Source organism: Callospermophilus lateralis, chromosome 16 (assembly GCF_048772815.1).
Source record: "Callospermophilus lateralis isolate mCalLat2 chromosome 16, mCalLat2.hap1, whole genome shotgun sequence".
Taxonomy (NCBI): domain Eukaryota; kingdom Metazoa; phylum Chordata; class Mammalia; order Rodentia; family Sciuridae; genus Callospermophilus; species Callospermophilus lateralis.
In genome coordinates, this window is record NC_135320.1 from 11,662,589 (window position 1) to 11,676,528 (window position 13,940).

At 36.6% G+C, this 13,940-nt stretch overlaps 1 protein-coding gene across 4 annotated transcripts in view; it reads left to right on the top strand.

The window, feature by feature from the left end:
- The window catches only part of Spidr (scaffold protein involved in DNA repair), a 384,856-nt gene that overhangs the window by 156,948 nt on the left and 213,968 nt on the right, over positions 1-13,940 (top strand). For all 4 annotated transcript variants that reach the window (XM_076835428.1, XM_076835429.1, XM_076835431.1 and 1 more), the window contains one exon: positions 8,822-9,041. In XM_076835428.1, the coding sequence (XP_076691543.1) occupies positions 8,822-9,041 (220 nt within the window). The remainder of the gene's footprint in view (positions 1-8,821; positions 9,042-13,940) is intronic.

Consider the following 13,940-nt stretch of genomic DNA (forward strand, 5'->3'; position numbering starts at 1 on the left):
ATTTTAAGTTGCTTGAATGGAACTATAAAATTTGAGACTAGAGTAGTAAGAAGTTAACAGTTAACAAAGGGCTTTTTCTATAATAGAAAATACCTGAGTTTGGATTTTATCCACTGGAGAGCCATTGAAGGACTCAAGTACAGGGTGACTATCATTAAAACAATACATAAAAAGATCATTCTAGTGGGCCTTATGAAAAATAGGTTGGGAAAGTCAGATACTAGACTGGAAAAATTAGTTGAAACTAGGCTATTGTAATAAACAAGAAGCATCTCAATCTTAATTTATCCAAAAATAATGTCTTGGTACAAATATTCTCCCACCATCCACTACTACCAGTCCCCAGAAAAGAAACCGGTTCATCTAGAGATCTTTCTTATCTCAGTAAATGTTAACTCTATCCTTTTCTTTCTTTTTTGTATTTTTAGTATTATTATATTTAATTAGGACGCCCAACTGAGCTCTATCCTTGTTCTTGCTCAGGCCAAACACTGGAGTTGTTCTTGACTGCTTTCTCTCTCTTGTCTACTCCTAGTCCATCAACAAGTCTTATTGGATCTGCTTTCAAAGATTATCTAATTTCTCATCTCTCTGTCTCTCTCCATGTCTCAGCCATTACCATTTCTCCTAGATTACTGCAGGAATCTCCCAACTTTTTCTCCTACTTCTTCCATAGTCCCCTTCAATTTGTTCTTAGCAGAGCTCATCATTTGCTTTCCCTGTTGACTTTCCATCACACTCAGGAAATACCCAAGTTCACATATGATGGTATAAATAAACTGTCTCCTTCCATCTTGACCATTCTGATCTGATTTTCTTTCCTTGCTGCCCAAACTCAGGTTGACTGAGGTTGGTTCCAGGGAGAACACAAGCAGGCTATTCTCTGAAAAAATGAAATTAATTTGGGGGAAAACTGAGACATCTAATAGGGATATTGAGGCCACCAGAATACAGTTCTTTTTCTTTTGGCATTTAGAGAGTCTAATTGATCATAGGCATGATTACTGTGAAATCATTTGACTTGAGGCTTGGATATTCTAATTGAGACACAACCTTGGGAATTTAGTCAGGCATTTAATTTTGTTTATATAATGGTGCCAATGTAAACTTGTTGATTGTTTTTTCTACTTTTTTGTCCAAAGCACAGAGATTTTGGCATAGATAAAGGACACAATATGAACATTAACCTTCACATGAAAATTGAATTAAAATTGTGTGGTTGTTTGAGGAGGAAAACTTAGAAAGGATTATAAGTCTTCTTCATTTGACAATGTTAAGAGTCCATAGGTAACTACCAAAAGATAATTGAACAGGAAACGGAGTTGGTTAAAGATTTTATTTAAGATTGCACAAGTAACTCAGAATTACCCACAAATAAAACCATTTGGGGCTGAGCACAGTGGCACACACCTGTAATCCCAGTGGCTCATGAGGCTGAAGCAGGAGAATCATGAGTTCAAAGCTAACCTTAGCAACTTATTGAGATCCTAACAAAAAGGGCTGGGATGTCTCAGTGATTAATATTTTGGTAGTATATATTTTTTTAGTAGAACTTTAACATTCTGTTTTAAAAAGACTAAAATATGAAATGATTAATGATTATAGCTTGGTAATTCAGCATGAGTACAACAAAGAGAATAATAACAGAATAATAACAGCTGGTGGAGACCAGTGTCAGAATGCTTATTAAGGACAGAGATCCTGTTTGCAGGGAAAGCAGGTAGATTTTAAAGTCCTCTGATGTCTGTCGCTGACCTCCTGTTCATATACAAGTTGTGTTTGTGTGTGTGTGTGAGTGAGAGAGAGCAAGAGAGAATATACTTATATGCTAGGTGAAGAGTAAGTGGAAAAGGAACATGGACACTTGTTGATGAATTGACCTAAAGAAGGGAAAAATTGCCAATTTTGGGAATAGTAAGACATTTTTAAGGCAGAATACTGGATAGGTGAGCATATTGAGATATCTGTGAAAATAAAAAAGATAAAGAGTAATAATGTAGAAGGAAAATTCTAAATTACCATGTGGTCAATGTTTTGATAATTAAATGGACAATTTAATGTTAGTAGTGGCAACTGTCATGAACAATATTTCTGTTAGAAAAAAACTTACAGAAGTTCCTGACCCCTATAGAAGAATGATTTCAAATTTTCTCCCCATGTATTAACTTGCTTCACTTTGCTTTTTGTATAACATTCATTATCCTCATAATACATGTTAATTCATTAACAGAATCCACGTAGAGAATTTGAGTTGACATGTATATAAATGGGCGCTGGCTACCTGTATATTTCAATTCATTGATCTCAGTAATCACCAGTAGATTTTGTTCTTATATCACTCGATTTTTTTGTGGCCTCTTGATTGTTTAAAACCAATGATGACTTTTTTTTGGGGGGGGGGGTTAGCACAGTGAGAAAAAATCCCTAATTCATGAATTCATTCAGTAAATGCTAGCCTTGATGTTAAATATTGTGCATATTTAACTAAGGACTGTTTAATCTGCTAGGCATATATGTGAATAGAAATTACTAGATCTTATGTTATATCTTCCATATGAGTTTTTCTGCTCCTCTTAATCATTTAAGGTTATTACTGTTGTGTATTAATGTGGTACTTTCTCTTTGATATTCAGTATTCGACAGTGTGTTCTCTTTTTCTCAGTGCAAGTTCTGTTGAAATCTTTACCCTTTCTAGCCACAGTGATAGGCCTTATGGAGCCATTTCTTAACCTTATGTGCTCTCTTTTGTTACATTTTAAACAAGCCCTTTGTTTTAGCATCTTAAAGTATGGGGAAGAGCATTGCTTACAATTTTCTATTTCTAATTAGCATTTACTCAAGAGGCATATTGACTCTTAGTTTATAAGGAGACTCAGTTTCTAAGAATGGGCCTACCAGTAACCCTTTGTCCTTAAGAAGTCTGTGGACAGCTTAAATTTTCAGTTTTCTCCTCTTTCAAAGAAAGGGACTAATATCTTCCTTACCTGTTTTATAGGGTTGTTATGGATTATGTAAGAGAATTTACTTGAAAATTCCTTGAAAACCTGATGATAATGATGCTGGGTACCATTATTGGATATATGCTGGGCCAGGCACTATGCTGTGGGCTCTTTGTGTTGTCTCCCAGATTGCAGCTCTCTTGGGAAGCCACTCTTAATAGTGAGATAAATAAAGATATTTGAGGATTTCAAAGGGGAGAAATAATTGCTTCTGGCTGGAATTCAGGAAACATTTTCTGGATGAGGTGATATTTTGGCTGAGGCTCACAGCATTTATAGGAGAATGTTTCCTTGGTGGCACAGAAATGGTCTTTTATATATCATTCATCTAATTGTAAAATACTCTTCTGTTTGTAAAATGACTATCTCTTCTTGGATTAAATACTTGCCTCAAGCACGTAATTTGGCTGTTGCCCATGCTTTTTGCTCCCTCAGAGAAGAGGGAACTTCACTGTTTTGTTTTTTTCTGGAAAGGCAGGCACTGGTTTCTCCCAAGGACCCTGGAAGGTTGCCTGCCTATGTGGACACAAGCTGAATGCTCTCCTCTGCTTGATGCTGGGAACATAATGACATTGTTCATCACAGCTACCCAAGCCTGTTTAGTCACTAAGCAAGCTGTGGTGTACAGCACCATGGTGACAGTCAACATCATAAAATAACTTGTTATTTTATAAGTTATTTGTGCTACAGATCTTGAGCAGAATTCATAGTTTGGGGAATATTGCTAGAATTGATCTTAGTAATTTTCAAAGAAACTAGTCAGTGACAGTGTGGTTCATCTTAGATACATAGATATTGCTGCTGTAATACTATTTGTGTGTTTCTGTAAGAGCCTGTCTTTTATAAAAATCCCTCAGGGTCCCTGTGGACTCTTAAGGTTGGAGCAGACCACTGAATATCTATATTGCATTTTAACCTACGCCACATAAGGCAAGAATGGATACCTGAAGAGAGGACTTGTGCTGCTTGGACAAGTAACTGTGAATGCACAACAAATACCCAAGTGCACAGGACCAAGAGCCTATGTTCAACTGGGCCACCTCACCTTGATATGGGGCTAGCAGCAGGCCTGCACAGTGTTGGGAATGAACCCAGAATATAGGCACAAGTTTTAACAGTTCAGAAAATTTGTCCAGAAATGTTCCTTTGGCCACTGCAGCCCTTCATCTGGGACTTTTCCCTTTGTTTCCAAAGACTCCAATTCTCCACCCACTGCTCTAGCTCCCCTGCAGGGGAAAACTTTGAACCAAAATGACCTTCATGTGATCCTGACTTCTTTTCCTCTTTACCAACTAAAGTGCAGCTACTTTCCATTAAAGACACATTGTGGCAGAACAACTGTGTGTTCACTTCCTAATCAGCACTTTACTTAGATACTTGTTATTATACCTTTATTCCCTTCCCCCTAGTAACCAGCAAACCGCTTAACATTGTGCTTGTTCATATCCTTCCCCCATTCCAACTACCTTACCTTAAAAAAGTACCAAGATAGACACAGATCTTGATAAACAGTAATATAGGACAGTGCTTTGGAGAGGCATGTGGCCTAGCTCAATATGTGGATACATGCCGTTGGCACTTAGACAAAGGAAGAATGAAAAGTTTGGGATCGAGTGGAAATGAATGAAGCAAATGTGAGAGGGAGAAAGAAAAATGAAATTAAACTAAAAATCTAAAAAATTGGCACTATCTAAATTTTTTCTTTTATTGTTTACTGTTAAACATTTGGGTTGAATGCTATAGAAATTTACCTTAGGGAATGTCTATTTATCAACCAGACATTAGGGTAGATATTTCACTTTTGTTACTGTCATTGAATTCATATATTTTTTAAAAATTAAAATAGCATAGAAAGCCAGGCGTGGTGGCACATGCCTGTAATCTCAGCGGCTCAGAAGGCTAAGGCAGGAGGATCTTTTATTTTTTATTAAATCTTTAAAATTTATATATGACAGCAGAATGCATTACAATTCTTAATACATATATAGAGCACAATTTTTCATATCTCTGGTTGTATACAAAGTATGTTCACACCAATTCGTGTCTTTATACTTGTACTTTGGATAATAATGATCATCACGTTCCACCATCATTTCTAACCCCATAGGCAGGAGGATCTTGAGTTCAAGGTCAGCCTCAAAAACTTAGTGAGTCCCTAAGCAACTCAGCGAGACTCTGTCTCTAAATAAAAATAATAATAATAAAAAGGGTTGAGGATGTGGCTCAGTGGTTAAACTGAGTTCTATCCTTGGTACCCAACCCCCCTGCCAAAAAAAAAAGTAGCATAGAGAGTAATAAAAAAATATGTGTACTCACTACCTAGAAGTAATAACACATGGTAATCTTTTGTCTTTTGCTTCTTATATTTTTTCTTTTTTTTTAAATTAATTTTTAGCCAGAGCAATTAGACAGACGAAAGAAATTAAAGGCATAAAAATAGGAAAAGAAGAACTTAAATTATCACTATTTGCGGATGATATGATCCTATACCTAGAAGACACAAAAGGGTCTACAAAGAAACTACTAGAGCTAATAAATGAATTCAGCAAAGTGGCTGGATATAAAATCAACACGCATAAATCAAAGGCATTCCTGTATATCAGCGACAAATCTTCTGAACTGGAAATGAGGACATCTACCCCATTCACAATATCCTCAAAAAAAATAAAATACTTGGGAATCAACCTAACAAAAGAGGTGAAAGATTTATACAATGAAAACTACAGAACCCTAAAAAGAGAAATAGAAGAAGATCTCAGAAGATGGAAAAATATACCCTGTTCATGGATAGGCAGAACTAACATCATCAAAATGGCAATATTACCAAAAGTTCTCTATAGGTTCAATGCAATGCCAATCAAAATCCCAACGGCATTTCTTGTAGAAATAGAGAAAGCAATCATGAAATTCATATGGAAAAATAAAAGACCCAGAATAGCAAAAGCAATTCTAAGCAGGAAGTGTGAATCAGGAGGTGTAGCGATACCAGATTTCAAACTGTACTACAAAGCAATAGTAACAAAAACAGCATGGTACTGGTACCAAAACAGGCGGGTGGACCAATGGTATAGAATAGAGGACACAGAAACCAATCCACAAAATTACAACTATCTTATATTCGATAAAGGGGCTAAAAGCATGCAATGGAGGAAGAATAGCATCTTCAACAAATGGTGCTGGGAAAACTGGAAATCCATATGCAATAAAATGAAACTGAATCCCCTCCTCTCGCCATGCACAAAAGTTAACTCAAAATGGATCAAGGACCTTGATATCAAATCAGAGACTATGCGTCTGATAGATGAAAAGGTTGGCTCCGATCTACATATTGTGGGGTCGGGCTCCAAATTCCTTAATAGGACACCCATAGCACAAGAGTTAAAAACAAGAATCAACAAATGGGACTTACTTAAACTAAAAAGTTTTTTCTCAGCAAGAGAAAAAATAAGAGAGGTAAATAGGGAGCCTACATCATGGGAACAAATTTTTACTCCTCACACTTCAGATAGAGCCCTAATATCCAGAGTATACAAAGAACTCAAAAAATTAAACAATAAGAAAACAAATAACCCAATCAACAAATGGGCCAAAGACCTGAACAGACACTTCTCAGAGGAGGACATACAATCAATCAACAAGTACATGAAAAAATGCTCACCATCTCTAGCAGTCAGAGAAATGCAAATCAAAACCACCCTAAGATACCATCTCACTCCAGTAAGATTGGCAGCCATTATGAAGTCAAACAATAACAAGTGCTGGCGAGGATGTGGGGAAAAGGGTACTCTTATACATTGCTGGTGGGACTGCAAAATGGTGAGGCCAATATGGAAAGCAGTATGGAGATTCCTGGGAAAGCTGGGAATGGAACCACAATTTGACCCAGCTATTGCCCTTCTCGGACTATTCCCTGAAGACCTCAAAAGAGCGTACTACAGGGATACTGCCACATTGATGTTCATAGCAGCACAATTCACAATAGCTAGACTGTGGAACCAACCCCGATGCCCCTCAATAGATGAATGGATAAAAAAAATGTGGCATTTATACACAATGGAGTACTACGCAGCACTAAGAAATGACAAAATCATGGAATTTGCAGGGAAATGGATGGCACTAGAGCAGATTATGCTAAGTGAAGCTAGCCAATCCCTAAAAAACAAATGCCAAATGTCTTCTTTGATATAATGAGAGCAACCAAGAACAGAGCAGGGAGGAAGAGCAGGAGGAAAAGATTAACATTAAGCAGAGTCATGAAGTGGGAGGGAAAGGGAGAGAAAAGGGAAATTGCTTGGAAATGGAAGGAGACCCTCATTGTTATACAAAATTACATATAAGAGTTTGTGAGGGGAATGGGAAAAAAATAAGGAGAGAAATGAATTACAGTAGATGGGGTAGAGAGAGAAGATGGGAGGGGAGGGGAGGGGGGATAGTAGAGGATAGGAAAGGTAGCAGAATACAACAGTTACTATTATGGTATTATGTAAAAATGTGGATGTGTAACCGATGTGATTCTGAAATCTTTGTAATGTTTTGAATAACCAATAAAAAAATAAAATAAAAAAATAAAAAAAAATTAATTAATTTTTATTGTAGGTTGTTCAAAACATTACATAGTTCTTGATATATCATATTTCACACTTTGATTCAAGTGGGATATGAACTCCCATTTTATATATTTTTTCAATACAAACAATATATCAGATAAATTTGAAATCCCCAGCTCCCTTCCTAAGTCACCTTCTCTTTTTCTCCTCAGATACATCAGCTACCATGGCTTTTCTTGAGTCCTTCTATTCTGCATTTCTATTTGTAGGACATACATATCCATAAACAATATTGTATTGGTTTCTGTGGTTTTATTAAATTACATTACAATGTGTAATAGTTGGTATATTTGGTTTGTCACCTCTTATTTTGAGATTTCTCTATTGATACATGCTGATCTGGTTCATTCACTGGAAGTACCATGTAGAACTTTTTATCTCATTCCCCAGATGTTCACTGGGGTAGGTATTATGATTTCTTTTTCATACATGAGAAAACTGAGAGACTGAAATGATATGTAATTGGCCAGTTTTATAAGAGAGCCAGTATGCAAATCCAAAATGAATTTCACCCATTTAAATCCAGAGTCCTTAGACCCAGCGGTCTGTGTAGATCCTCAGCTTTTAACCTTCATGATCATCAGAACCGCTGCAGCCAACCAGCAATATACATAGTTTCAAAGCAGAGAATCAAAACAAGTAATAAAGGGGGGAAGGTATAAGAGAGAAGGAGCAACAGTATCCATATACTCTTTGCCGTTGTTATCAAAAAAGTTCAAGTTTGAGAGTAAAAACATCCCATGAAATAATTGGTCTGAAGTTTCCATATGCACAGGACTATTTCTTCATGATAGAAGACTTTGTTTTGTGTTGCTTAAAATGAATGTGTGTGTGTGTGTGTGTGTGTGTGTATAAAGATTTCTTTTTTAATTGTTGATGGACACAACACCTTTATTTTGTTTATTTATTGTTTTATATGGTGCTGAGGATCAAACCCAGTGCATCACACATGCTAGGCGAGCGCTTTACCACTGAACCACAACCCCAGCCCTAAAATGAATATATTAAATGAAACATTCAGTTCTGTTTGGATTAAAGAAAGATGTTACAGTGAGTGCAATAGAATCTGTATTTTATTTTGCAAAGTATGTAGACCATTTTCTTAGGTGGAAAAAGGTATCTGAATGTGGATTTTTTTCTTGATACTTTATTTACACTTAAACCATATATGTTTTGGACTTCATTTCTTCTTTCATTCTTTTCTTCAACTTCCAGGTAGAAAATCTGGTGTATTAACTGTGAAAATTCTAGAGCTACACGAGGAATGCACCATGCAGGTTGCCATGTGTGAACAGTTAGTGGGGTCGACAGCTGCTGTCCCTTCCAGGGATGTGGCTGCAGAGCCTGGAGCCAGCCTGAAAGTTCTCTTTACTCGGGAGACTGCATGTTACCTCAAGGGATGTCCCCAGGATGTTATCCACATCTTTCCTCCCTGGTAAGTGCAAAGAATTAAGTCTAGCAGTTATTAACTGTGAGTCTGTCTCTCAAAAAAAAAAAAAAAAAAAAGATATTTTTATCAGGAACATTTTTGTTACCTTATTGTAGAGAAATGCCAGAGAAAGAAAGCCAGAATTTGACCTAGGTTTTATGTAACTGAAATACAAAATTGTCTGTGATGGCTTGTTTATTCTTCTGGAAGAAGTTTTAATAATTTGGGGTAAGGAAATTAGGGAAATAACTACATCAAGAGTCTTGTCCAAGTGGTGTGCTGTTATAAGATATGGTTGGTTTTGGTTTTTTCCTAATAGAAAAATAATTTTAATCAGAGGCATTTTATGACAATAGAATAATACATGTGAATTTTATATTTTTTAAAATCACTTAAGGAGGAAGGATGAAAGGCATGAATTACTACATAATAGAATTAGAACTTCAGGATTAGAAATGCTCATTATTAGATCAGAAATTATTTTCAGTAATACATGTTTGCTTTGATTTGAATGGGATATAAATTTTTACCATGAAAAGAAGAAAATTTGTCTCATTCATCTCAGAACTTATTAGACTTTGAAAGGAAGTATCTTTCTAGGGAATCCATAGCAAGTGATCAGCATTTCTTGGTGTCTACAGTGACCTCCACACAGTTTTCCAGGGGTTACTTAGTGAGACCTTAAGACTTCCTATGCAGTGTTGGATTCTGGTTTGCTTACCCTCTCTTTACCCTACTATTCTCTTTTCTATTATTTTATTTTCATTTTTGATCACTTTTTTCTCCATAATTGGAGTATAGGCTGAAAAAGTAAAGTTACAGGAAAACCTATATTTCCCCTAAAAATGATATGTTGTAAGGTCTTCATGCTTTTATGTACCATATCATTCAGTGGGTTTTGTATTCTAGAAAGATTAACTGGAATGCTTTTGCTCACCAAGCCAGATGATACCAGATAGAAGTGAATAGATATAATTTCTGAAATAGATATAATTTCATAAATTTCTCTGGAGTCATTTGGCCTTTCAAAATTGCCACCTTAAAAGAAGGAAATAAATCTGTACTCAATACATCCAAACACATGAAAGAAGTTTGTTATTCTAAGTATCAGCAATACAAAGCAAAATTGGCAAATACTACTCATTCACAAATGATGTTAGGAGTATAAGTTGCTACTTTCTTCAGTAATATGTCAAAACATCAATGTAAATATACCTTGATATTAGAACTTTTACTTCAAGAACATTATCTTGTAAAGTGTATTGTTAAAATGTTTTGCATGAAATCCCTAAAATCTAAACATAGCTTAAAAGCCATTAACATGGAATAGACTAAATAAATTCCTATACATTTTTACAGTGTATAATAGTTTAACACAGTGACGAAGATTTATATCACAGAAAGAGGGTCACATGACAGTAATTGAGATTTCTTGTGTGAGGAGGAGCAGTACCATTTCTTCCTTGGTCACCTTCTCATTAGTGGGCAAACAAATTATACATTCTGTGTGTCTGCCTGTTCTGGTACAACAAAATACCACAAATGGCATCCCATCTTCTTAAACAACAGAATTTTTTTTCTGCCAGTCCTGGATGCCAGAAGTCCAAGGTCATTCTGCTAGCAGGGTTGGCTTCCTCTGAGGCCTCTCTCCTTGGTTCTTGGAAAACTGTACTTGCTATGTCTTATTGGGTCTCTGCTGGTGTGCACATTTCCCTGGTGTCTATGTCAGTAGCTACATTCATCCTCATATAAAGACATGTTGAGTTGGATTGGGGCCTGCACTTATGGCCTCATTTTAGTTTAATTGTGTCTTTAAAATATTTGGGTTTAGGGCTTCAATAATGGAGTTTTGTAGGGACACAGTTGTGCCCCAACACTGTTATAACAGTGAACACTTTTTCTGCTGAATATTTCAGTTCTATGATCAGGTTAATCACTTGCTTTCTTTGCTCCCACATGTCAGGTCAAGCTGACTTGGCAAACTTCTAAGTAGCTTTCTGAATTGTGTTAGATGTTGTTATAGAAGTTTAGATTTTAAAATTAGTTTTTTTTAAAAAATAACTCTTAATTTATATAAACAATAATAGCATTTTTTAGGCACTTATAAGGAGAGATGGGTGGGTAAATAGTGTTTGAGTTGAGTATATGAATAAGCTGGTAGAGGTGATTTAGGGCATTGCTCTTAATACTCTACAAACTTCTGCTGTTTAATTAGGAACTCTTTATCTAAATAGTGACTAAAGTTAGTCTAGATGCCACCAAAAATAGCTTATGCTTAATTGAAAAAAGTAAAAATAATTATTGAAAGGATTAACAGTTTTTTTTTTTTTTAATGGAACCTGGCGAGTCATATTGTATATATTTTTCCTTGTAGGCTATATACTCTTCACCCTCTAAAAGCCTTTTACATTCATTTAAATTTTCTTGATGCAAGAACAGTTTTAAAAAATCAATGGCCTTTAGATGCTCCCATTTGTTCTTGAGTAGTAAATGTGGGTTTAGGTAAAATGGCTACTGACTTCAAGATGCTGAGAGAGCCCTATGTCTCTATTTCTAATAAATTATCACAAATCCTTATTGAATATAATGTTACCTTGGCTCTATCAATCTGAAAATGAATATGGAATTAAAATGCCTTGCCTAGGATTAATTTTATTACGAAATAGTGATGAAATTACATAACAATAAATAACTCAGAAAACTCATTAACCTATAAAAATTTAAACACATATAAAGATATAGTAATATAATGAACCCCATGTTCAATCACATAGTTTCAACATTCATTAACTAATGAATAAACAACTTTTACTACTAAAGGAATGTGAAAGTTTGAAATAGCTCACTAAATCATATACATATTTTTAAAACAAATTAAGGAATGTCCTATGATGGTATTTGGGGGGCAAAGGGAGGTGGAACACATTTGATTGATTATTTTCTACCACCACCTCTGATGCCTATAATGAGGACCAGAAAAAAGAGAAGAATGTGATAGTTTTTCAAGAGACAACCAGGACCTTCCTTAACATACTTATATATTCATTCAGAAATATTTATTAGTAACCCCTGTGCCAGATAGTTTGAATACATATCCTTATATGGGAGATAAGTACAAGCTAACTTTCCCCATTATCATTAATTTCTCTATCAGTAAACTCAAACAGTCATCTTTTAAATATATTTATATTTCACTATATGGACATCATAATTTAAGCCGTCTCCTACCTGGAGGTTTTAAGGTTGCTTTTCATTTGGGGCAGTTAAATAAATCATCCTTATATGTTCTTTTGATGTGTTCTTGGGATAGTTCTAGAAATAGAAATTCTTGGACAAAGAATATGAGTGAGCTTTGCATCTTTTATCCGTTGTTATTATAGTTACCTACGGTTGTAGTTGGGGCTGAGGATGTGTTTTAGTTAGATTTGTGTTGCTATGACAAACCTGATAAGAGCAACCGAGAGGAGGAAATGTTTCTTTTGGCTCACAGTTTCAGCGTTTCAGTCCATGGACAACTGACTTTCATATCTCCAGGCCCCAGATGAGGGGGACCATCAGGGTGGAAGGGCATGGCAGAGGAAAGCAGCTGAGGACAAGGTAACCAGGAAGTATAAAATTCTGCTCACCAGGAACAAAATATAAACTATAAATTCATACCCCCAGTGACCCCCCTCCTCCAGCTACACCTCACCTGCCCAGTAACTATCCAGTTAATCCATATCAGTGGTTTAAATCTACTGATTAGGTTATATCTCTCATACTCTAATCACTTCACCTCTGAAAATTCTTGCATTGTCTCACACATGAGCTTTTTGGAGATACCTAACCATAACATTCCACCCCAGCCCCCAAAAGCTCAGGCCCATTTTATCATGCAAAGTACATTTAATCTATTTCCAGGAATCTGCATAATCTTTACATTTCTAAGCATTACCCAAAAGTCTGAGTCCAAAATGTCTTCTGAAACTCAAGGCAAACTCATAGTTGTTTTCCCCTATAAGGATTAAAAGCAACATATATCCAATATATCATATGACCATAGAGTAAACATTTCTGTTCCACAAGGGAGAAATTGTGGCATAGAAAGAATGGATGGGACCAAAGCAGGACCAAAATTCAACTGGGTAAACACGTCTGGTAGCTCCATGTCCAGCATTTGGGGCACATGGCATTGTGAGGTTCTCTCCAATAGGACTTGTTTAGATCTACCCCTCTGGCCTTGCTGGTTTCTCTTGGTTATGTGGGAGAATCCCTGCTGAAGTTAAGTTTGCATCTTGCTAGAACATGATGGAATCGCTTACCCCTCCCCCTTCTCTCTGAAGGGCGCCAAGCCAAAGGGCGCCAAATTAAAAAGTTTTCTCGACCAGTCCCCGTGAGACACAGTGTCCACTCGCTGTTCCTAAGTCACCCTGCCAATCCGCACCCGCCACGTCACCTATGCAACCCTTCTTAAGCCAAAGCTTGCAAGCTCACGCTCTCTGCCCTCTTCCTCTCTGCTCTCTGCCCTCTTCCTTTTCTTTCTCTCCTCACTCTGCTCTCTACCTCTCCTTTTCTTCCCCTTCGGGCAGTCCCCCAATAAATCTCTTGGTTGAATCTCTGTCTTGGGTGAGTCACTTGCCTTTCAGTTTCAGCCCATTTGGCCTCTCTCTTGACTTTTTTCTGCTGAATTCATGCAGCTTTCCATGGCAGCTATCCCACAATAGTGACTTCTCTTGGTCTTCGGGTTCTTTACTGCAGCTTAAGCTTCCTTCTCACATCTTTACACCTTGCCCTCTCAGGAGCTGCTGGCAGGAATTTCAACCTTGCTCCACTTTGTCTGGCTTCCCAGGCCTTCCTTTGAAATCTCAGTGTAAGCCAGTCCAGCATTCTACATTCCTGCATTCCAGCTGAACTAACACCATATGG